This window comes from Coregonus clupeaformis, chromosome 31, assembly GCF_020615455.1.
Source record: "Coregonus clupeaformis isolate EN_2021a chromosome 31, ASM2061545v1, whole genome shotgun sequence".
Lineage (NCBI taxonomy): Eukaryota > Metazoa > Chordata > Actinopteri > Salmoniformes > Salmonidae > Coregonus > Coregonus clupeaformis.
The window spans coordinates 40646710-40669657 of NC_059222.1; the positions used below are offsets into that span (position 1 = coordinate 40646710).

Genomic DNA, 22948 nt, shown 5'->3' on the forward strand with positions numbered 1-22948 from the left:
ACAGACCCAGACAACAGTCACGCACAACAACACCCCCTTAACTAGACCTGAGAGCTGCAGGTAGAGAGAGACATGTCTGCACTCTGGACTGTGGTGAGACAACATCAACAGGAGAAAGAGCAGGAGCAGGAGAAGAACAGAGCACTAGAGGAGAGGATCAGAGTGCTGGAGAGAAGGTGAGAACGATGACGGGTGACATAGAACAACCCATTAGAGAGCTGGCCACCCCGCAGAGAAGCCAGCAGAACAGCCCACCTCAGATCCTGGCCAAAGTCTCGACACCGCAGCAGAACAGTACACCCTAGACCCTGACCATAGCCTCGACATCACACACAGACAAACAAATGAAGAACCCCAAGCCCAGGGGGATCCCAACCCCCTCTGAGCAACCCCCCAGTCAGACACCCTGATAGTCCTCATGACACCCCCACACCCACTGAGGACATACACAAGCCACAGATTGTACTCCTTATGGACTCAAACGGGAAATACATACAAGAAAATAAACTTTTTCCAAAACACACAGTGTCTAAACTCTGGTGTCCAAACACCCAGCGCGCCCTAGACCTTCTGTCTGAGGACCGACTAGGGTCACCCAGCCACATAATAATACACACAGGCACAAACGACCTGAGAACACAGCAGGAAAGGGTGGCCACAGCACTCAAGGGAGTGATAGAAAAAGCTTATTCTACTTTCCCCAACGCACAAGTGGTTATCTCAACCCTGCTACCTCGAAAAGACTTCCACCCTGCTACCATACAGCGGGTAAACGCAAGTATTTCCCGTGACTGTGCATCAAAACCAAATGTCTACCTGGCCCACCACTCCACCCTGGACGTGAACAGCCTTTATGACCAGGTCCACCTATACAAGGCAGCAGTGCACACCTTCGCCCGGGACCCTAAAGGATATCGCCCCCTCAACCGCAGACCCAACACCTCACACAGGAGCAACAGATCAACAGACACCCCGCCCAGACCAGCGAGACACTCTCCCAGACCTGCGGGACCCCCCAGGACCTACACATAGAGGACCCCCCGCAGAGAGGACCTACATCCAGACCACAGCACCATCAACCACATCTACACCCCCCACCAATTAACTCCCCCAAGTCAACCATGCCCACACCCCATTTAGGCCCCCCTCAGATCAGACCTATGCCCCCTCCTACCCACCCCCAAGCCCCCCACTCCCAAAAAGAGGGCCTCAACATGAAAGTCACACATACGCCCAGGCCGTGAGCAGGCAAACAGGCCCAACACCCACTCTTACACTAGCCCAAGCCAATGGCATGTACCAGATGCTCAGCAGGCTCTGCTCACAATTACTGGCCTGAGGCCAAACCACACAACCAACAACATTAGACACTTTATGGAACATAAAGCCTTCAATATTTCATCCTGGAATATCCAAGGCCTGAGGTCATCTGCCTTTGGCCTAAAGAGCAGGAATCTGGACTTCACCAAAGAAATCGGAAATACAGACATTGTCATCCTACAAGAAACATGGTATAGAGGAGACGGACCCACTGGTTGCCCTCTAGGTTACAGAGAGCTGGTAGTCCCATCCACCAAACTACCAGGTGTGAAACAGGGAAGGGACTCAGGGGGTATGCTAATTTGGTATAGAGCAGACCTAACTCACTCTATTAAATTAATCAAAACAGGAACATTTTACATTTGGTTAGAAATTCAAAAGGAAATTATCTCAACTGAGAAAAATGTCCTCCTGTGTGCTACCTATATCCCCCCACTAGAATCCCCATACTTTAATGAAGACAGTTTCTCCATCCTGGAGGGGGAAATCAATCATTTCCAGACCCAGGGACATGTACTAGTCTGTGGCGACCCTAAATGCCAGAACTGGACAAGAACCTGACACCCTCAGCACACAGGGGGACAAACACCTACCTGGAGGTGACAGCATTCCCCTCCCCCCATATGCCCCCTAGGCACAACTACGACAACATAACCAACAAAAACGGGTCACGACTACTGCAGCTCTGTCGCACACTGGGTATGTACATAGTCAATGGTAGGCTTCGAGGGGACTCCTATGGTAGGTACACCTATAGCTCATCTCTTGGCAGTAGTACTGTAGACTACTTTATCACTGACCTCAACCCAGAGTCTCTCAGAGCGTTCACAGTCAGCCCACTGACACCCCTATCAGACCACAGCAAAATCACAGTCTACTTGAACAGAGCAATACTCAATCATGAGGCATCAAAGCCAAAGGAACTGAATAATATTAAGAAATGCTATAGATGGAAGGAAAGTAGTGTTGAAACCTACCAAAAAACAATTAGGAAACAACAAATTCAATCCATTCTAGACAACTTCCTGGACAAAACGTTCCACTGTAATAGTGAAGGTGTAAACTTGGCAGTAGAAAACCTAAACAGTATATTTGACCTCTCAGCTTCCCTATCAAATCTAAAAATCTCTAACAGAAAACCCAAGAAAAGTAATAACAGTGATAAATGGTTTGATGAAGAATGCAAAAACCGAAGAAAGAAATTGAGAAACCTATCCAACCAAAAACATAGAGACCCAGAAAACCTGAGCCTACGCCTTCACTATGGTGAATCACTAAAACAATACAGAAATACACTATGGAAAAAGAAGGAACAGCATGTCAGAAATCAGCTCAATGTAATTGAAGAATCCATAGACTCTAACCACTTCTGGGAAAATTGGAAAACACTAAACAAACAACAACATGAAGAGCTATCTATCCAAAACGGAGATGTATGGGTAAACCACTTCTCCAATCTTTTTGGCCCTATAACAGAGAACAAACAGCAAAAAAATATACATGATCAAATGCAAATCTTAGAATCAACTATTAAAGACTACCAGAACCCACTGGATTCTCCAATTACATTGAATGAACTACAGGACAAAATACAAACCCTCCAACCCAAAAGTCCTGTGGTGTTGATGGTATCCTCAATGAAATGATAAAATATACAGATCACAAATTTCAATTAGCTATACTTAAACTCTTTAACATCATCCTTAGCTCTGGCATCTTCCCCAATATTTGGAACCAAGGACTGATCACCCCAATCCACAAAAGTGGAGACAAATTTGACCCCAATAACTACAGTGGGATATGCGTCAACAGCAACCTTGGGAAAATCCTCTGCATTATCATTAACAGCAGACTAGTTCATTTCCTCAGTGAAAACAATGTACTGAGCAAATGTCAAATTGGCTTTTTACCAAATTACCGATCGACAGACCACGTATTCACCCTGCACACTCTAATTGACAAACAAACAAACCAAAACAAAGGCAAAGTCTTCTCATGCTTTGTTGATTTCAAAAAAGCTTTTGACTCAATTTGGCATGAGGGTCTGCTATACAAATTGATGGAAAGTAGGGTTGGGGGAAAAACATACGACATTATAAAATCCATGTACACAAACAACAAGTGTGCGGTTAAAATTGGCAAAAACACACACATTTCTTTCCACAGGGCCGTGGGGTGAGACAGGGATGCAGTTTAAGCCCCACCCTCTTCAACATATACATCAACGAATTGGCGAGGGCACTAGAACAGTCTGCAGCACCCGGCCTCACCCTACTAGAATCTGAAGTCAAATGTCTTCTGTTTGCTGATGATCTGGTGCTTCTGTCACCAACCAAGGAGGGCCTTCAGCAGGACCTAGATCTTCTGCACAGATTCTGTCAGACCTGGGCCCTGACAGTAAATCTCAGTAAGACAAAAATAATGGTGTTCCAAAAAAGGTCCAGTTGCCAGGACCACAAATACAAATTCCATCTAGACACCGTTGCCCTAGAGCACACAAAAACTATACATACCTCGGCCTAAACATCAGCGCCACAGGTAACTTCCACAAAGCTGTGAACGATCTGAGAGACAAGGCAAGAAGGGCCTTCTATGCCATCAAAAGGAACATACAATTTGACATACCAATTAGGATCTGGCTAAAAATACTTGAATCAGTTATAGAACCCATTGCCCTTTATGGTTCTGAGGTCTGGGGTCCGCTCACCAACCAAGAATTCACAAAATGGGACAAACACCAAATTGAGACTCTGCATGCAGAATTCTGCAAAAACATCCTCCGTGTACAACGTAAAACACCAAATAATGCATGCAGAGCAGAATTAGGCCAATACCCGCTAATTATCAAAATCCAGAAAAGAGCCGTTAAATTCTATAACCACTTAAAAGGAAGCGATTCCCAAACCTTCCATAACAAAGCCATCACCTACAGAGAGAGGAACTTGGAGAAGAGTCACCTAAGTAAGCTTGTCCTGGGCCTCTGTTCACAAACACAAACAGACCCCACACAGCCCCAGGACAACAACAACAACAACAACAACACAATTAGACCCAACCAAATCATGAGAAAACAAAAAGAGAATTACTTGACACATTGGAAAGAACAAACAAAAAAACAGAGCAAACTAGAATGCTATTTGGCCCTAAACAGAGAGTACACAGTGGCAGAATACCTGACCACTGTGACTGACCCAAACTTAAGGAAAGCTTTGACTATGTACAGACTCAGTGAGCATAGCCTTGCTATTGAGAAAGGCCGCCGTAGGCAGACCTGGCTCTCAAGAGAAGACAGGCTATGTGCACACTGCCCACAAAATGAGGTGGAAACTGAGCTGCACTTCCTAACCTCCTGCCAAATGTATGACCATATTAGAGACACATATTTCCCTCAGATTACAGCGATCCACAAAGAATTCGAAAACAAACCCAATTTTGATAAACTCCCTTATCTACTGGGTGAAAAACCACAGTGTGCCATCACAGCTGCAAGATTTGTGACCTGTTGCCACAAGAAAAGGGCAACCAGTGAAGAACAAACACCATTGTAAATACAACCCATATTTATGTTTATTTATTTTCCCATTTGTACTTTAACTATTTGCACATTGTTACAACACTGTATATATACATAATATGACATTTGAAATGTCTTTATTCTTTTGGAACTTCTGAGTGTAATGTTTACTGTTAATATTTATTGTTTATTTCACTTTTGTTTACTATCTACTTCACTTGCTTTGGCAATGTTAACACACGTTTCCCATGCCAATAAAGCCCTTAAATTGAATTGAATTGAATTGAATTGAATTGAGAGAGAGAGAGAGAGAGAGAGAGAGAGAGAGAGAGAGAGAGAGAGAGAGAGAAAACAGCGAGAGAGAGAGAGAGAGAGAGAGAGAGAGAGAGAGAGAAACAGCGAGAGAGAGAGAGAGCGAGAGAGAGATAGAGAGAGAGAGAGCGAGAGAGAGAAACAGCGAGAGAGAGAGAGAGAGAGAGAGATAGAGAGAGGAGAGCGAGAGAGAGAGAGAGAGAAAGAAAGAAAGGAGAGCTAGAGAGAGAGAGAGAGAGAAATGAGAGCTAGAGAGAAAAAGATAGAGAGAGAGAGAGAGAGAGCGAGAGAGAGAGAGAGAGAGAGAGAGAGAGAGAGAGAGAGAGCGAGAGAGAGAGAGTGAGAGAGAGAGAGAGAGAGAGAGAGAAAGGAGAGCTGGAGAGTGAGAGAGAGAGAGAGAGAGAGAGAGAGAGAGAGAGAGAGAGAGAGAGAGAGAGAGAGAATTCAAGCAGAGCTAGAGAGAGTGGGGGGAGAGAGAATTCTAGCGAACAATCAAGATATAAAAAGAGAGAGAAAGAGAAAGAGAGAGACAGGTAGCGAGCGAACGATCGAGATAGAAAGAGAGAGAAGAAGTGGTTTGTCGCTCAGCAGGCTGAATTAAAGAGGCTTTTTGTGGCATTTAACATCCATTCATTGGGTGGACTGCTGACAGTGTGAGAGCAGCGCTCAGCTCAGCTAGCCCAGTCAGGCTAGGATTTATAGCTGGCTCTAACGGGCATGCCCAGAACCAATGGACTGCAGTCAGCACATTACCTATCTCTAGCACTCCCACGAAACCACACACACACACAGAGGAACACACACACAGTGAGGAACACAGACACAGGGAAGTACACACACTCAGATGAACACACACACACTCACACACACACAGGAGCTTACACAAGATTTCACGTGCGGAGGCAGGCACACGCCAACACTCACTTTAGTTGCTCACATGCCTGTGAGGATGTACACATGCACACGTACACACTTAGACACACACACACTCACTGACCTGCCCAGCTGGGGGTATCCATGTACAGCTGACAGCTGACAGCGAGGGGACTTATGTGCTTCCCTAAAGGAGAAACAAAGATTACAACAACATTAGTTCAAATATTACAATAACATCAGTACACACATTACAACAACATTAGTTCAAACATTACAACAACACATTTTACATTTTAGTCACTTAGCAGACGCTCTTATCCAGAGCTACTTACAGTTAGTGAGTGCATACATTATTTTTCATACCCCCCGTGGGAATCGAACCCACAACCCTGGCGTTGCAAACACCATGCTCTACCAACTGAGCTACATCCCTGCTGGCCATTCCCTCCCCTACCCTGGGCCAATTGTGCGCCACCCCATGGGTCTCCCGGTCGCGGCCAGCTACGACAGAGCCTGGATTCGAACCAGGATCTCTAGTGGCACAGCTAGCACTGCGCCACTCAGGAGACTACAACAACATTAGTTCAAATATTACAACATTAGTTAAACATTACAACAACATTAGTTCAAATATTACAACAACATTAGTTCAAACATCACAACAACATTAATACACACATTACAATAACATTAGTACACACATTACAACAACATTAGTTCAAATATTACAACATTAGTTAAACATTACAACAACATTAGTTCAAATATTAGAACAACATTAGTTCAAACATTACAACAACATTAGTTCAAATATTACAACATTAGTTAAACATTACAACAACATTAGTTCAAATATTACAACAACATTAGTTCAAACATCACAACAACATGAGTTAAACATTACAACAACATTAGTACAAACATTACAACAACATTAGTACAAACATTACAACAACATTTGTACACACGTTACAACAACATTAGTACAAACATTACCACAACATTAGTACAAAAAACATTACTGTGTTGTTATGTGTTAATAACGAAGTTGAAGTATGCCTTGAATGGCTACACAAGGAGATTGCTAGCTGAAGTATCTGTTTATTAAAAGTAGTTCAACCTACGTCCCGATTTGTCATTAAACAAGGAACAAACAAAACATGGTGTCAGATTGGTTGTCGCTATGACGAGACTGGAATTATTATTTAAAGGAACAAACATAACATGGTGTCAGATTGGTTGTCGCCATGACGAGACTGGAATGGAGTAACTCGGCACATTTCAATGACTAAAATTGAGCATTCTACCACAAGTCAAGTGACTGCTAGCTTGCAAGAGCGATGCCAATGAGCCGCAGCTGCGAGAGTGACAGCAGCGAGAGCAAGGCTGCATTGGAATCTGTTGACGAGGAAGTTGATTGACAACCTACCGAAGTAAGAGAAATTGAAACTGTTCCTGTTTCCCGAGTGTTTCCCGTCATGGATAGGCTTAGTCCTCCTACTCCTATGCACTTAACCGGCAATCTAGCTGACAATTGGAAACATTTCAAGCAGAGATTCAATATCTACCTAGCAGCCAGTGGAGCAGGGGGAGATGATGACAAATTGAAAGCTTCCATTTTTCTGCATGTTATTGGAGAGGATGCATTGGACATTTACAATAGCTTTCAGCTAGACGAGGCAAACTTGACATTGACTGTGCTCATGGCTAAATCTGAAGAGTACTTTGTACCAAGCTAGAACGTCACATTTGAGAGATACAAGTTTTTCTCTCATGATCAGAAACAGGCAGTCAGTTTTGACCAGTACTAGGCTGAGCTGAACACACTGAGCAAAACGTGTGAATTTGAAAATCTGAAAGACTCACTAGTGAAAGACAGGATAGTCTGTGGCATACTTGATAATGGACTTGAGGAGAGATTGCTGCGTGAGCAAGATTTAACTTTGGATAAAGCAGTGAACATGTGTGGAGCAGCTGAAACCACCAGAGCACAAGCTAAAGAGCTGCGCAGGGATGAGACGTCAGTGCAATAAAAAGAGAGGAGAAACACACACAACGCTTTACAAAACAAAACAAGCAAAATAGAAAAATCTGTGTGGAAAATGTGGAGCTATCCACAAGCCAAAAAACGGCCCTGCATATGGCAAAATGTGTAGCAACTGTGGTTAAAATAATAATTCTCAAAATGCTGCAAAGCTGAGGCTACAAAGAAAAAGGTTCACACAGTCAAAGAGGAGACTGAAGAAATCTTTGTTGATTCTGCGGAAATATGCAATGCAGTAAAAGCTGAATAGATTGTGCCATTGACTGTGAATGAAACTATAATACCATTCAAGCTCGATACTGGAGCTCAGGTAAACCTGTTGTCGCTGAATGACTACAAAACACTGAAAGTGAAGAGCAAAATACACCCTGTGAAAATCAAGGTTACTGGTTATACTGGGGAGAACGTACCAGTTAAAGGAAGCTGCATAGTAACTTTACAGCACAAAGGAAAACAGTTCAAAGCACAGCTGCTGATCGGGGAAAAGAGTGTACTGCCTATTCTAGGAATCAGTGCATGTGAAAAGCTCAATTTGGGGTAAAAGAGTGTATGTAGTGACATCACAGACTGAAAATGACCAAGAACAGCTACTGGCTGAGTTCGAGGACGTGTTTCAGGGTCTCGGATGTTTACCCGGAGAACACAAAATATGTACGGATGACAAAATTACTCCAGTTGTGCATGCGTGCAGAAAAGTTCAATTTGCACTGAGGAAAAAGCTTGAGGAGGAACTCGGACGCATTGGAAAAGATGGACGTCATCACAAAAATGGATGAACCTACAGATTGGGTAAGCTCACCGGTTATTGTGGTGAAAAAGTAAGGCGATCTCAGGACATGTCTAGACCCGAGAGATCTCAACAAAGCTATCAAGCGAGAGCATTTCAACTTGCCAACCAGAGAAGAGATAATGTCGCAGTTTGCTGGAGCATATTGGTTCAGTAAGCTTGATGCCTCATCAGGATTCTAGCAAATGAAGCTAGATGATGCAAGCGCAAGGCTATGCACATTCAACACACCTGAGGGCAGGTACAGATTTCTTTGTCTACCATATGGGATTCTCTCAGCACCAGAGGTCTACCACAAGACAATTCACATGATCTTCTAGCACATTCCAGAAGTAGAGACCATGATGCATGACATCATCGTCTGGGGGGTCCACAAAAGAAGAACACGACGCGAGAGTGAGAAAAGTGCTGGACCTGACACGGAAAGTCAACCTGAAACTAAACAAGGACAAATGCGAGTTTGGTGTGAAAACACTTACCTTCGTGGCAGACGTACTTTCAGAGAATGGAGTCAAACCAGACCCGAGGAAAACATCAGCCTTCAACAACATGGAGCGCCCGAAGAACAAGGATGACGTGAGACGCTTCAAGGGCACGATCACCTACCTTGCAAAGTTCATACCTCAACTGTCAGCACAGTCTGCTCCACTCAGATGTCTTCTGGAACAGAACAACGAATGGGAATGGTCCCATGAGCAAGAACTCTGCTTCAAAAACCTAGAGAAGACAATCACGGAAGAGCCTGTGCTCAGGTTCTATGATCCAGAGAAAAGCACAAGGATTTCTGCAGATGCGTCACAGTTCGGCCTGGGAGCAGTTCTTCTGCAACAGCGTGACGACACATGGCAACCTGTCGCTTATGCGTCCAGAGCCATGACATGGGGCAGAAACAAGGTATGCACAAATAGAGAAAGAACTACTGGCGAGCACATACGTCTACGGACAAGACTTCGAAGTAGAAACCGACCACAAACCCTTGGTGTCAATCATGTCTAAGCCACTGAATGATTGTCCAATGAGAATCCAGAGAATATTGATCAGACCGCAAAAGTATGATGTGAACAACATTAGTACACACAGTAGTACAAACATTACAACAACGTTAAAACAGCGCTATAGTACAAACATTACAACAACATTAGTACAAACATTGAAACAGCGCTATAGTACAAACATTACAACAACATTAGTACAAACATTACAACAACATTAGTACACACATTAGTACAAACATTACAACAACATTAGTACAAACATTACAACAACATTAGTACAAACATTACAACAACATTAGTACAAACATTACAACAACATTAGTACAAACATTACAACAACATTAGTACACACATTAGTACAAACATTACAACAACATTAGTACAAACATTAAAACAGCGCTATAGTACAAACATTACAACAACATTAGTACAAACATTTAAACAGCGCTATTGTACAAACATTACAACAACATTAGTACATAGATTACAACAACATTAGTACAAACATTAGTACAAACATTACAACAACATTAGTACAAACATTTAAACAGTGCTATAGTACAAACATTACAACAACATTAGTACATAGATTACAACAACATTAGTACACACATTAGTACAAACATTACAACAACATTAGTACAAACATTAAAACAGCGCTATAGTACAAACATTACAACAACATTATTACAAACATTTAAACAGCGCTATAGTACAAACATTACAACAACATTAGTACATAGATTACAACAACATTAGGACACACATTAGTGCAAACATTACAACAACATTAGTACAAACATTTAAACAGCGCCATAGTACAAATATTACAAAAGCGCTAGTACAATGATCCCTGAAAGGAAAAATGACTTTAGAAACATTTTGATGAAGTCATCCTCATCATCATCATGAATGCAGTGTTAATACTGATAGGCACAGTTTATGTATACAATGACAATAGTGAAAGAGCTTTAGTACAGCCTCCAGTAGATCATAAGAGCCTGAACTGTGAATGTAGCTACAGTACCAGTCAAAAGTTTGGACACACCCACTCATTCAAGGGTTTTTGTTGATTTCTACTATTTTTGACATTGTAGAATAATAGTGAAGGCATAGAAACTATGAAATAACACATATGGACTCATGTAGTAACCAAAAAAGTGTTAAGCAAATCAAAATATATATTATATTTGAGATTCTTCAAATAGCAACCCTTTGCCTTGATGATAGCTTCGCACACTCTTGGCATTCTCTCAACCAGCTTAATGAGGTAGTCACCTGGAATGCATTTCAATTAACAGGTGTGCCTCCTTAAAAGTTCATTTGTGGAATTTCTTTCCTTCGTAATGCGTTTGAGCCAATCAGCTGTGTTGTGACAAGGTAGAAGATAGCCCTATTTGGTAAAAGACCAAGTCCATATTATGGCAAGAACAGCTCAAATAAGCAAAGACAAATAACAGTCCATCATTACTTTAAGACATGAAGGTCAGTCAATATAGAAATGTATAGAACTTTGTAAGTTTCTTCAAGTGCAGTCGCAAAAACAATCAAGCGCTATAATGAAACTGGCTCTCATGAGGACCGCCACAGGAATGGAAGACCCAGATTTACCTCTGCTGCAGAGGATAATTTCCTTAGAGTTACCAGCCTCAGAAATTGCAGCCCAAATAAATGCTTCACAGAGTTTAAGTCACAGACACATCTCAACATCAACTGTTCAGAGGGGACTGTGTGAATCAGGTCTTCGTGGTCGAATTGCTGCAAAGAAAACACTACTAAAGGACACCAATAATAAGAAGAGACCTGCTTGGGCCAAGAAACATGAGCAATGGACATTAGATCGGTGGAAATGTGTCCTTTGGTCTGCACGGATGATCTCTGCATGTGTAGTTCGCACTGTAAAGCATGGCGGAGGAGGTGTTATGGTGTAGGGGTGCTTTGCTGGTGACACTGTCTGTGATTTATTTAGAATTCAAGGCACACTTAACTAGCATGGCTACCACAGAATTCTACAGCGGTACGCCATCCCATGTGGTTGGGCTTAGTGGGACTATCATTTGTTTTCAACAGGACAATGACCCAACACACCTCCAGGCTGCAGCTCAGTTGGTAGAGCATGACGCTTGCAACGCCAGAGTTGTGGGTTAGTTTCCCACGGGGTGCCAGTATGAAAATGTATACACTCACTAACTGTAAGTCGCTCTGGATAAGAGCATTTGCTAAATGACTAAAATGTCAAATGTAAAAAATAAAAATACCAAGAAGGAGAGTGATGGAGTGCTGCACTAGATGACCTGGCCTCCACAATCACCTGACCTCAACCCAATTGAGATGGTTTGGGGTGAATCGGACGGCAGAGTGAAGGAAAAGCAGCCAACAAGTGTGCATATGTGGGAACTCCTTCAAGACTGTTGGAAAAGCATTCCAGGTGAAGCTGGTTGAGAGAATGCCAAGAGTGTGCAAAGCTGTCATCAAGGCAAATTATGGCTATTTGAAGAACCTCAAATATATTTTGATTTGTTTAACACTTTTTTGGTTACTACATGATTCCATATGTGTTATTCCATAGTGTTGATGTCTTCACTATTATTCTACAGTGTAGAAAATTGTAAAAATAAAGAAAAACCCTTGAATGAGTACGTGTGTCCAAACTTTTGACTGGTACTGTATTTCCACTGTGAAATCAAACCTCTCTGTTACACACAGCTGTATCCTCAAGCCAGAGAGTCTAAAGGCACACAACCACAGGAGTCTAGGGCCCTACACTCTTAGAAGAAAAGTGATCTACCTAGAACCCTCTATGAAGGGTTCAACCAATAACCATTTTATAATCTAAAGGTTATTCCTAGAAGCGTTTATGAAGTGTTCTACCAATAACCGTTTTTTCTTTGGAGGGTTCTTCCTAGAACCCTCTATGAACGGGTAGATCCCACCAGCCTTATTAGTCTTTAACATGTAATTATTTATGACAATATGTTACATATATCATAAGCCCTTTCTTTGAGGGCCTAGTTATACCATAACAAAGTGTTGTTAGGAATCTCCTGGTTTAAAGTCCACATCAGGCCTACAAGTCACATTATGCTGGCTTGCAAAGTGATGTGTAATTCCTATTGGAATCCAGTTAGAGTTAGGATATCCAAACATTAAAGAAAAACTCCACCCAAAAACAATCTTTTGGTAGTTGTTTCATTAGTCAACTGTTAACATTGTCCAAAAATGTTTTGCTTGTCAGCAATCAAGTTTTCAAGATATGTAACTTTGAAAATACAGAAATCATCCTCGTATGATTTCTGTATTTTGAACGGGGTATGGTAGTAGGGGCAAGGCGCACCGGTTTCTTTGAGAACTGCAACGCTGCTGGGTTTTTCACACTCAACAGTTTCCCGTGTGTATCAAGAATGGTCCACCACCCAAAGGACATTCAACTTGACACAACTGGGGGATACATTGGAGTCAACATGGGCCAGCATCCCTGTGTAGAGTTCATGCCCCGACGAATTGAGGCTGTTCTGAGGGCAAAAAGTCAGGGGTGCAACTCAATATTAATAAGGTGTTCCTAATGTTTGGTATACTCTGTGTATATGCCTTCCAATTAATCCTTCTTGCCTTCCAAAGAATCATCAAAAAACCCTTTCTTCCAAAAACGGTTCTTAGGACGTTAAAGGTTCTAGGCAACCGAGGGGCGCAGCGGTCTAAGGCACTGCATTTCAGTGCTTGAGGCGTCACTACAGACTCCCTGGTTCGATTCCAGGCTGTGTCACAACTGGACGTGATTGGGAGTCCCATAGGGCGGCGCACAATTGGCCCAGCGTCGTCCGGGTTTGGCCGGTGTAGGCCGTCATTGTGTAAATAAGAATTTGTTCTTAACTGACTTGCCTAGTTAAATTAAATTAAAAGGTAGAACCCTTTGACTTACAAAGCACTCTTGTTTTCCAAAAAGGGTTCTTCTGATCAAAGTGGTTCTTGGTAGAACCCTTTTGGAACCGTTTCTTTGTAGGAGTGTAGAGAAGAGACGGATGAGGAGGCAGAAGAAAAGAAGGAGGGAAAATAAAAGGGAGGATAAATGACAATCTAGCAAGTTTACTTTTGGAAGTGCTACGCCATACACAAACCTCCCGTGTGTAATACTATACTGGCTGTAGTGGACCCTAGGGACATGCTGTCTGAGTGAATAAACATTTCTCCACTTGGCGCTTTATTATCATAATGAGTGTAATGGCAGAGAGTTGGGCCTATTCAGATAAAACATGCATAGAAGAGTGTAGGCTAGGGACGTTTCTACTGACAAGGAGAGGAGCGGCGTATCGCTGGATCTTTTAAATGGTTTACATTAATCTGATGTATAGATACTGTATAATCCCTTCAGGGGAGAGTGAGAGGGACAGATCAGTGTTCAGAACCATAGTGCCTGAACACTTCCCTCTGCAACTGGATCCTGGACTTCCTGACGGGCCGCTCCCAGGTGGTGAGGGTAGGTAACAACACATCCGCCACCGTCAACACGGGGGCCCCCCAGGGGTGCGTGCTTACTCCCCTCCTGTACTCCATGTTCACCCACGACTGCATGGCCGCGCACGACTCCAACACAGTACTGTACTCCAACATCAAACACACCAACACAGTGGTGAAGAGGGCACGTCAACACCTCTTCCCCCTCAGGAGGCTGAAAGGGTTTGGCATGGGCTCTCAGCTCCTCAAAAAGTTATACAGCTGCACCATTGAGGGCATCTTGGCTGGCTGCATCACCGCTTGGTGTGGCAACTGCTTGGCATCTGACCACAGAGGGTAGTGTGTATGGCCCAGTACATCATTGAGGCCAAGCTCCCTGCCATCCAGGACCTCTATACCAGGTGGTGTCAGAGGAAGGCCCATAAAATTGCCAAAGACTCCAGCCAGCCAAGTCAGACTGTTCTCTCTGATATCGCACGGCAATCAGTATTGATACACCAAGTCTGGAACCAACAGGACCTGAACAGCTTCTTCCCCCTTTTTGCACAAACTTTATTTGAGTCATTACATACATTGCTGCTACTGTTTATTATCTATCCTGTTGCCTAGTCACTTTATCCCTACCTATATGTACATATCTACCTCAATTACCTCGTACCCCTGCACATTGAATTGGTACTGGTACCCCGTGTATATAGCCAAGTTATCATTGACTTGGGACTGGTATCCCGTGTATATAGCCAAGTTATCATTGACTTGGGACTGGTATCCCGTGTATATAGCCAAGTTATCATTACTCATTGTGTATTTATTATTACTTTTATTATTACTTGTTATTACATTTATATAATTTTTATCTTGGAGAGACGCTATAGTACAGCATTTCCCAAATTCGGTCCTCGGGGCCCCAAAACCAAAACCCCTATGGGTCCCGAGGACCAAGTTCAGGAAACGTCTATAGTGGGTGCGTTCTCTATCCTAAAATATCTATAGTAGGTGTTGACCCAATACGTGCATGTGTATGTATTTCTGTAATTTATCCAGAACGACTTACAAGAGCAATTAGGGTTAAGTGCCTTACTCAAGAGCACATTGACAGATTTTCACCTAGTCAGCTCAGGGAAGCAAACCAGCAACCGTTCGGTTACTGGCACAATGCTCTTAACCTCTAGGCTATCTGCCACCCCTTCCAAGCTGGCATTGAGCCAGACTGTTGACATAAGAGACTTTATTGATTTTTCAGTCCTCAGGACCCCTGTCTCTCTCTACCTGCCTACTAACTCACCCCTCACCCCAGCCCTCACCCCTGCCCTTACCCCAGCCCTCACCCCTGCCCTTACCCCAGCCCTCACCCCAGCCCTCATCCCAGCCCTCACCCCTGCCCTCACCCCTGCCCTTACCCCAGCCCTCACCCCTGCCCTCATCCCAGCCCTCACCCCTGCCCTCACCCCTGCTCTTACTCCAGCCCTCACCCCTGCCCTCACCCCAGCCCTCACCATGCCCTCACCCCAGCCATCACCCCTGCCCTTACCCCAGCCCTCACCCCAGCCCTCATCCCAGCCCTCACCCCAGCCCTCACCCCTGCCCTCATCCCAGCCCTCACCCCAGCCCTCACCCCTGCCCTCACCCCAGCCCTCACCCCTGCCCCTCACCCCTGCCCTCACCCCAGCCCTCACCCCTGCCCTCACCCCAGCCCTCACCCCAGCCCCACCCCAGCCCTCACCCCTGCTCTCACCCCAGCCCTCACCCCAGCCCTCACCCCTGCCCTCACCCCAGCCCTCACCCCAGCCCTCACCCCAGCCCTCACCCCTGCCCTCACCCCTGCCCTCACCCCTGCCCTCACCCCAGCCCTCACCCCAGCCCTCACCCCTTACCCCATCTACTAACATAGAGAATATAATAGAATAAAAATGAAAAGAAAATAATAGAATTTAACAGAATATGCCGTAGTTGATTTAGATTTAGCATGTAATAAAAAATATTTATATCCAGCATTTGCTGTCAATATTGTCCATATTTCACACTAATATGGGGTGGCGGGTAGCTTAGTGGTTAAGAGCGTTGTGCCAGTAACCGAAAGGTCGCTGGTTCTAATCCCCGAGTCGACTAGGTGAAAAATCTGTCGACGTGCCCTTGAGCAAGGCACTTAACCCTAATTGCTCCTGGAAATCACTCTGGATTAGAGCATCTGCTAAATTACGTAAATATCACCAGCAGTTTCAAATCATACTGAATTATTTCACAACTATATACTTTTATTTACATACAAAATTAGATATACTGTATTTATCGCTCCTTCTCCTCACCCCCATGCACTGACACACACATGCACACACACGCACACACACACACGCACACGCGCACGCACTCAGACTCCCCCATCCGATAGACAGATAAGGGTGTGGGACCTGAGCCAACATCATCACTCATCTGATCAGACACAAAGGTAAGTGTTTCCTTAGCCTGTTGTGTGGAGGTTGAAGGAGGGTTGATTGATGGTTGTGTGGTGGTTGAAGGAGGGTTGATGAATTGTTGATCAGGCCACTGGACAGACATGGATAAATTACTCATTATACCAACAGTCACGCTAGATGTTTCTGGCGATGTCAACATCTGAGAAATGATGGAAGTGATGGAAGTTATGGAATATGGAAGTTGAAGCTCCACGGATACATGACTACAACATAACTACCTTAAAGTGTGTGCGTGTGTGTGTGTGTGTGTGTGTGCGTGTGCGTGCATGTGTGTTTATCTAGTCCCCTGACCCATAGCCTATTGGCCCGGCAGGTGACTGGTGTTGATTCCATTAAAGTCCCAGTAATTCAACACACACTTAATCAAATCAAGTTTAATAACTCCAATTAAATTACAACAGCCTCCTGTGTACCATGATACCATCACAGCACCGAGAGATACGAGGGAGGGAGAGGAGAAGGAGAGAGAGAGATGGAGAGGAGAGGGAGAGACTGGGAGAGAATGGGAAGGGAGAGCGGGAGAGAAGGGGAGAGAGAGGGATGGAGAGAGAGTGAGAGGAGAGGGATGGAGAGAGAGTGAGAGGAGAGGGATGGAGAGCTTAGAGATGAGAAGAGGCACAATGAATGCACAAAGGGGAAGAGGGGGTGAGAGAGCCTACTGCCGCGACCAGATGTAGAATAAATTGATTCTCTGGTCATCTCGAATGGATGGACGCATGTAACATAACTGGTTTCATAGCGTCGGTCAACAGACTGTGGGATGCAACGACTAACCAGGAACTTTTTTCCAGTGTTCAGATTCTTAGTCACAAATCAAAACATTTCATATCTTTCGTTCTTCGAAATGTAGAAGACATTTGGCCCCAAAACTTGTCTGTAACTTCCAAAGAGAGGGGGGAGGGGAGCTACCGCCCTGCTTCCATTTATTATTGCAGTATATTTTTCAACACGTCTCCTCCAGAACTTAATTGAGCATCTGACGCAATTATGCAATATTTCAGTGGTAATAATCAGCATTTCCAGATTCAACTAGTTCCCAAACTAACACTCTGCACTATGTCCCTGTTAAAGGACCTTCTCATTTCCTTGTTGTGCAATTCTCCTAACTGGCGTTCTGGGACAGGAAGAAGGGAGTGAGGGGGCTAGGGAGGGAGAGAGGGAGGGAGGGAGGGCAGTAAATGAATGATGGCATAGTGCGGAAAGGTGTCCCTGCCACCTTTACTAAACCACATGGAGCAAATGTTAATGAGAGATCCCAAATGCCAGCGCACAGAGGAGGCATGCCTGCTTAAAACAGAACCAATGATAAATAACACTAGGCACAGGCTAATGCTGGGCTGGGACAGGGGGAGAGAGAGAGATAGTGAGAGAGAAAGAGAGAGAGAGAGTGAGAGAGAGAGAGATAGTGAGAGAGAAAGAGAGAGAGAGAGAGAGAGAGAGAGAGAGAGAGAGAGAGAGAGAGAGAGAGAGAGAGAGAGAGAGAGAGAGAGAGAGAGAGAGAGAGAGAGAGAGAGAGAGAGAGAGAGAGAGAGAGAGAGAGAGAGAGAGAGAGAGGATATTGGCTGAATTATACAGATGAAAATAGAAGCGCTGCTGTAATAAAGAACAGAGGGAATAATGGAGGACGATCGCTGATGGGAGGAACGTAAAAATGAAAAACGACTAACAGTGAAGCCTACAAAATAAAACACATTGGTCAAAAATAAACACTGTCCACAAACACACACACACACACAACGCATGAATAATTGCAAAACAACAGCATTGTTTATTTCCAATTTGTGTTGATTTAAGAAAATATAAGAAGCAGTAAAAAGTAACACGGATGTAAAGCTGTGCTGTAAAAATCCGTCATCCGCCATGCATGGAGTGCGTGTGTGTGTGTGTGCGCATGCATGTGTGTTTGTGTGGTTGTGTGTGTGTGTACGTGTGTGTGCGTGTGTGTGTGTGTACATGTGTGTTAGCAGGTAAGAACAGTAACAGCCCATTCTGGGCGGAAGAAGTCGTTATTTCCATGGACAGGAAGTCATTATTTTTCCCAATTGTCTTTGTTTTGTAGTGATTTGGGGAACAAGCGTTGAAGGTTTATGATGGGAGAGATGAGAGCTTCCTTTATGGTAATCACTGACTAAGGTAGCTGGGTGGGGAGGAGGAGGAGGAGGAGGAGGAGGTTGGGCTGGGCTGGATGGAGGATACAGTTTAATGACTGACTGAAACGCAGGCCAGGCATTGTGGAGGGATATTAACAGTAGAGATGAAGAGATGAGGCATTCCTGTAGAGTAGCGATCTGGCACATCTGGTATGTTATGGGAGGTATGGGACTAGAGTCCTTATGGGAGGTATGGGACTAGAGTCCTAATGGGAGGTATGGGACTATTGTCCTAATGGGAGGTATGGGACTAGAGTCCTAATGGGAGGTATGTGACTAGAGTCCTAATGGGAGGTATGGGACTAGAGTCCTAATGGGAGGTATGGGTCTAGAGTCCTAATGGGAGGTATGGGACTAGAGTCCTAATGGGAGGTTTGGGACTAGAGTCCTAATGGGAGGTTTGGGACTAGAGTCCTACCCTAGTAGGCTGGAAACTCAACTTTGCATGAATCAAACTTATTAGAAACTGTAACTTCTTGACAAGACAATGCATACACACGCATAGGCACACAAGCACACGCACTCACACACACACACACACACACACACACACACACACACACACACCTACTCGCTGCTGACTCCTCTCCCTGTTAAACTAAACCCCTGTATGTTTGAGCAGATGGTAATTGAACTTGTGAGGCTCCAACCACAGTGAGGGTTAGTGTGATGATCTCCTTCTTAAGTGACATTTGATTGGAGGAGGTGGGAGGGGATGCTCAGGGGTGATTGGGTGATGGGAACATTGAGGTACATCTCTCCTGTGAGGTGTGGAAAGAGGGGAGACGGGGAAGAAGCCTGATTAACCTATTTGCTATATAGTGCATTCCTTTTGACCATAGGGCCCTGGTCAAAAGGAATGCATAAAATTTGGTAGGCAGGCAGCCTAGCAGTTAAGAGTGTTGGGCCGGTAACTGAAAGGTCACTGATTCGAATCCCTGAGCTGGCAAGGTGGAAGAAAGACAGTTTACTCCCAAAAACAACTGTGCCCAGGGTTAACCCCCCCACCCTCTCTGATTCAGAGGGGTTGGGTTAAATGTGGAAGACACATTTTGGTTGAATGCATTCACTTGTGCAAATCAAATCAAAGGTTAGGGATCCTGTGTCATATCCCCACCGCTCTACACACATTAGAGCTCAGCTGCTGTGAGGTACATAGAGGGAACAGAGACTTTATTAGTCTGATTATACTAGTACACTAATCACTAGGCTTTGGTGGTATACCGTATATAATGTATGCCGGGGTATTTGGGTATTTGAGATAAAGCAGATCGCGTTCTACATTTCAGCAGTCACATTATTTTTCATTATGAAGCTGCCCTTTTGCTCTATCATATTTTGTTAACATTACATAATCAATTCATGTTTTATGGCAGAATGTAATCGTCTCTTGTACAATTTACTTAACTCGGTGGAACTTGACAAGCACCAGATTCATTAATGGAGAAATGAACTGACTAAATATCCTTTGGTCAAAGAGATTGCATTTTTTAGGGGCAGAGTTCATTAAAATAATACCCAGCATGCTTTGCAACCGTACATTTGTACAATTACATTTAGGCCATTTAGCAGATACTTTCATCGACAGCAACTTCAGTCATTGTCACGATTCAGACAGACGACCAGAGGACCACAACTGCGTCACACCAGAAAGTTTATTAAACTTAAGGGAAAAGGGAAGTAGGGAGTGAATGAAGGCTCCAGGGGTAACAGGGATCCCGTCCAATGCGCTGGGTCTGTGCCCCCCCCAGTGGCAGCGATGCGTCCTATGAAGCCGGTGGTGGGTGGTCCAGAAGTCCTGGGGGGGGGGAGACACAGACACAACAGGGCGGAATGAAACCAGGCAGCAGTACAGTTCAAGGGAAATCCAAAATACGTAGTAGCAAGGCAGAAGGCTGGTCAGAGTTACCGGGATTGAAGAGTAGTCAGGAGTCGTAATGGCAGAAGCAGGTCTGGATCTCCTGAGGCAGAAGAGTATCCAAAAAACAGGCAGGTCCGGGGGTCACAAAACCAGGGTGAGCCAGAAGCGCGAGCAAACAGGTTCCGGGTGTGAGCTTTGCAGACGATCTGACACCGGAGAGCTGAAAGACAGGGCCTTAAATACTGGGAGAGGTTAGTGGGTAATGCAGCGCAGCTGGCAGAGTAATTAGAGCCGAGCAGAGCAGGGACAGGTGGAGCTAGTTAGGCTGAGTAGAGAGAGGGAGGTGAGCAGAGTGGAAGATAGTGGAAACAAATTAAGGTGGTAACCCGGTGGAGTGAGAGGGCTCATGACAGAACCCCCCCAAGGGACGGCCCCAGAAGTCCCAAGAGCAACACCACGCCGGGCGGGAGGAGGGGAGCCGGAGGAGGGCTAGAACTCCTCCGAACGGTCCGAGTGAACGTCCTCATCCTCGGAGGAAGCCGGAGGGCCGTGGTCGGGAGATGGGACAGGTCCCGAGACAGGATCAGGCACAGGACAGGAAGCCGAGCGGGCCGGACGGTTAGGGACCCCTCTGGGGCGGCCCCTCACGGATTGCAGGTTGATCAGGATGCCGTTGGTGGAAAGCGGTGATGAGAGTCCTATCCACAATCCGACTAGCTGGCACCCAGGTCCTTTCCTCAGGTCCATAGCCCTCCCAGTCAATGAGGTACTGGAGACCCCTACCCCTCCGTCTGGACCGAAGCAGGCGGCGGACGGTGTAAACCAGACCACCATCGACTGAGCCGTGGAGGAGGAGGACCAGGCGCAGCAGGAACCAGCGGACTCTCATGGATGGGCTTAATCTTAGACACATGGAAAGTGGGGTGCACCCTCAGGGAATTAGGCAGTTGGAGCCGGACAGCAGTTGGGCTAATCACTCTTATGATAGGGAATGGGCCAATGAACCGAGGTGCCAGCTTCTGCGACTCCACCCTGAGTGGCAGGTTCTTCGATGACAACCACACCCTTTGACCAACATGGTAGGTGGGAGCAGGAATTCTCCGACGGTTGGCCCCGGTAGTGTAGCTGGCAACGGACCTGAGGAGTGTGGCTCGGGCTTGTGACCAGGTGCGGCGACATCGACGGGCAAAAGCAAGTGCAGATGGGCAAGTAACCTCCTCCTCCTGGCTGGCAAATAGAGGAGGCTGGTATCCATAAACACATTGGAAAGGGGACATACCGATGGCAGAGCAGGTCAGAGAATTGTGTGCGTACTCCACCCATGTCAATTGCTGCGACCAGGAGTGGGGGGTTGCGTGAAGTCATGCATCGCAGTGCCTTCTCGAGCTCCTGATTAGCCCGCTCTGACTGCCCATTGGATTGGGGATGGAATCCGGAAGTCAGACTGACTGTGGCTCCCAGCAGGTGACAGAACTCCTTCCAAAAAGCGGAGGAGAATTGTGGACCACGGTCAGAAACAACATCCCTTGGCAGTCCGTGGATCCGGAAGACGTGTTCCAGGACCACCTGGGCGGTCTCCTTGGCGGTTGGGAGCTTGGGGAGGGGAATGAAGTGTGCCATCTTGCTGAAACGGTCAACGATGGTGAGAATGACGGTCATGCCACTTGAAGGGGGCAGCCCCGTGACAAAGTCAAGGGCGATGTGAGACCAGGGACGTCTGGGCACAGGCAGGGGCTGCAGCAATCCGGCTGGGGGCTGGCAGGACGACTTGTGTTGGTTGCAGATGGGGCAGGCTTGGACGAATTCCCGTACATCCCTCCTCAGAGAGGGCCACCAGAACCTCTGGGCGAGCAGGTTGTAAGTGCGGGTGGAGCCAGGGTGACAAGCTAGGCGGAGTCATGTCCCCACTGAATGACCTGGGACCTCAGGTCTTCGGGGACAAAAAGGCGGTCAGCTGGGCAAGTGCTGGGACCTGGCTGGTTACGGAGAGCCTCCAGCACCTGTTCCTCAACAGCCCAGGTCAGAGCTGCAACGATGCAGGGACTTGGCAGAATCGACACAGGGTCCTTGGAGGGTGTCATCCTTCTGGAATTGACGGGAGAGGGCGTCTGGCTTGGTGTTGCGTGATCCAGGCCGGTATGACAGAGTGAAATTAAACCTGGT

At 45.5% G+C, this 22948-nt stretch overlaps 1 protein-coding gene across 2 annotated transcripts in view; it reads right to left on the reverse strand.

Annotated features, from left to right (window-relative positions):
* LOC121547728 (RNA binding protein fox-1 homolog 3-like) overlaps positions 1 to 22948 on the reverse strand; it is an 861621-nt gene that overhangs the window by 434609 nt on the left and 404064 nt on the right. For both annotated transcript variants that reach the window (XM_045209896.1, XM_045209895.1), the window contains exon 4: positions 6144 to 6206. In XM_045209896.1, coding sequence (XP_045065831.1) covers positions 6144 to 6165 — 22 coding nt within the window. In that variant the 5' untranslated portion in view covers positions 6166 to 6206. The remainder of the gene's footprint in view (positions 1 to 6143; positions 6207 to 22948) is intronic.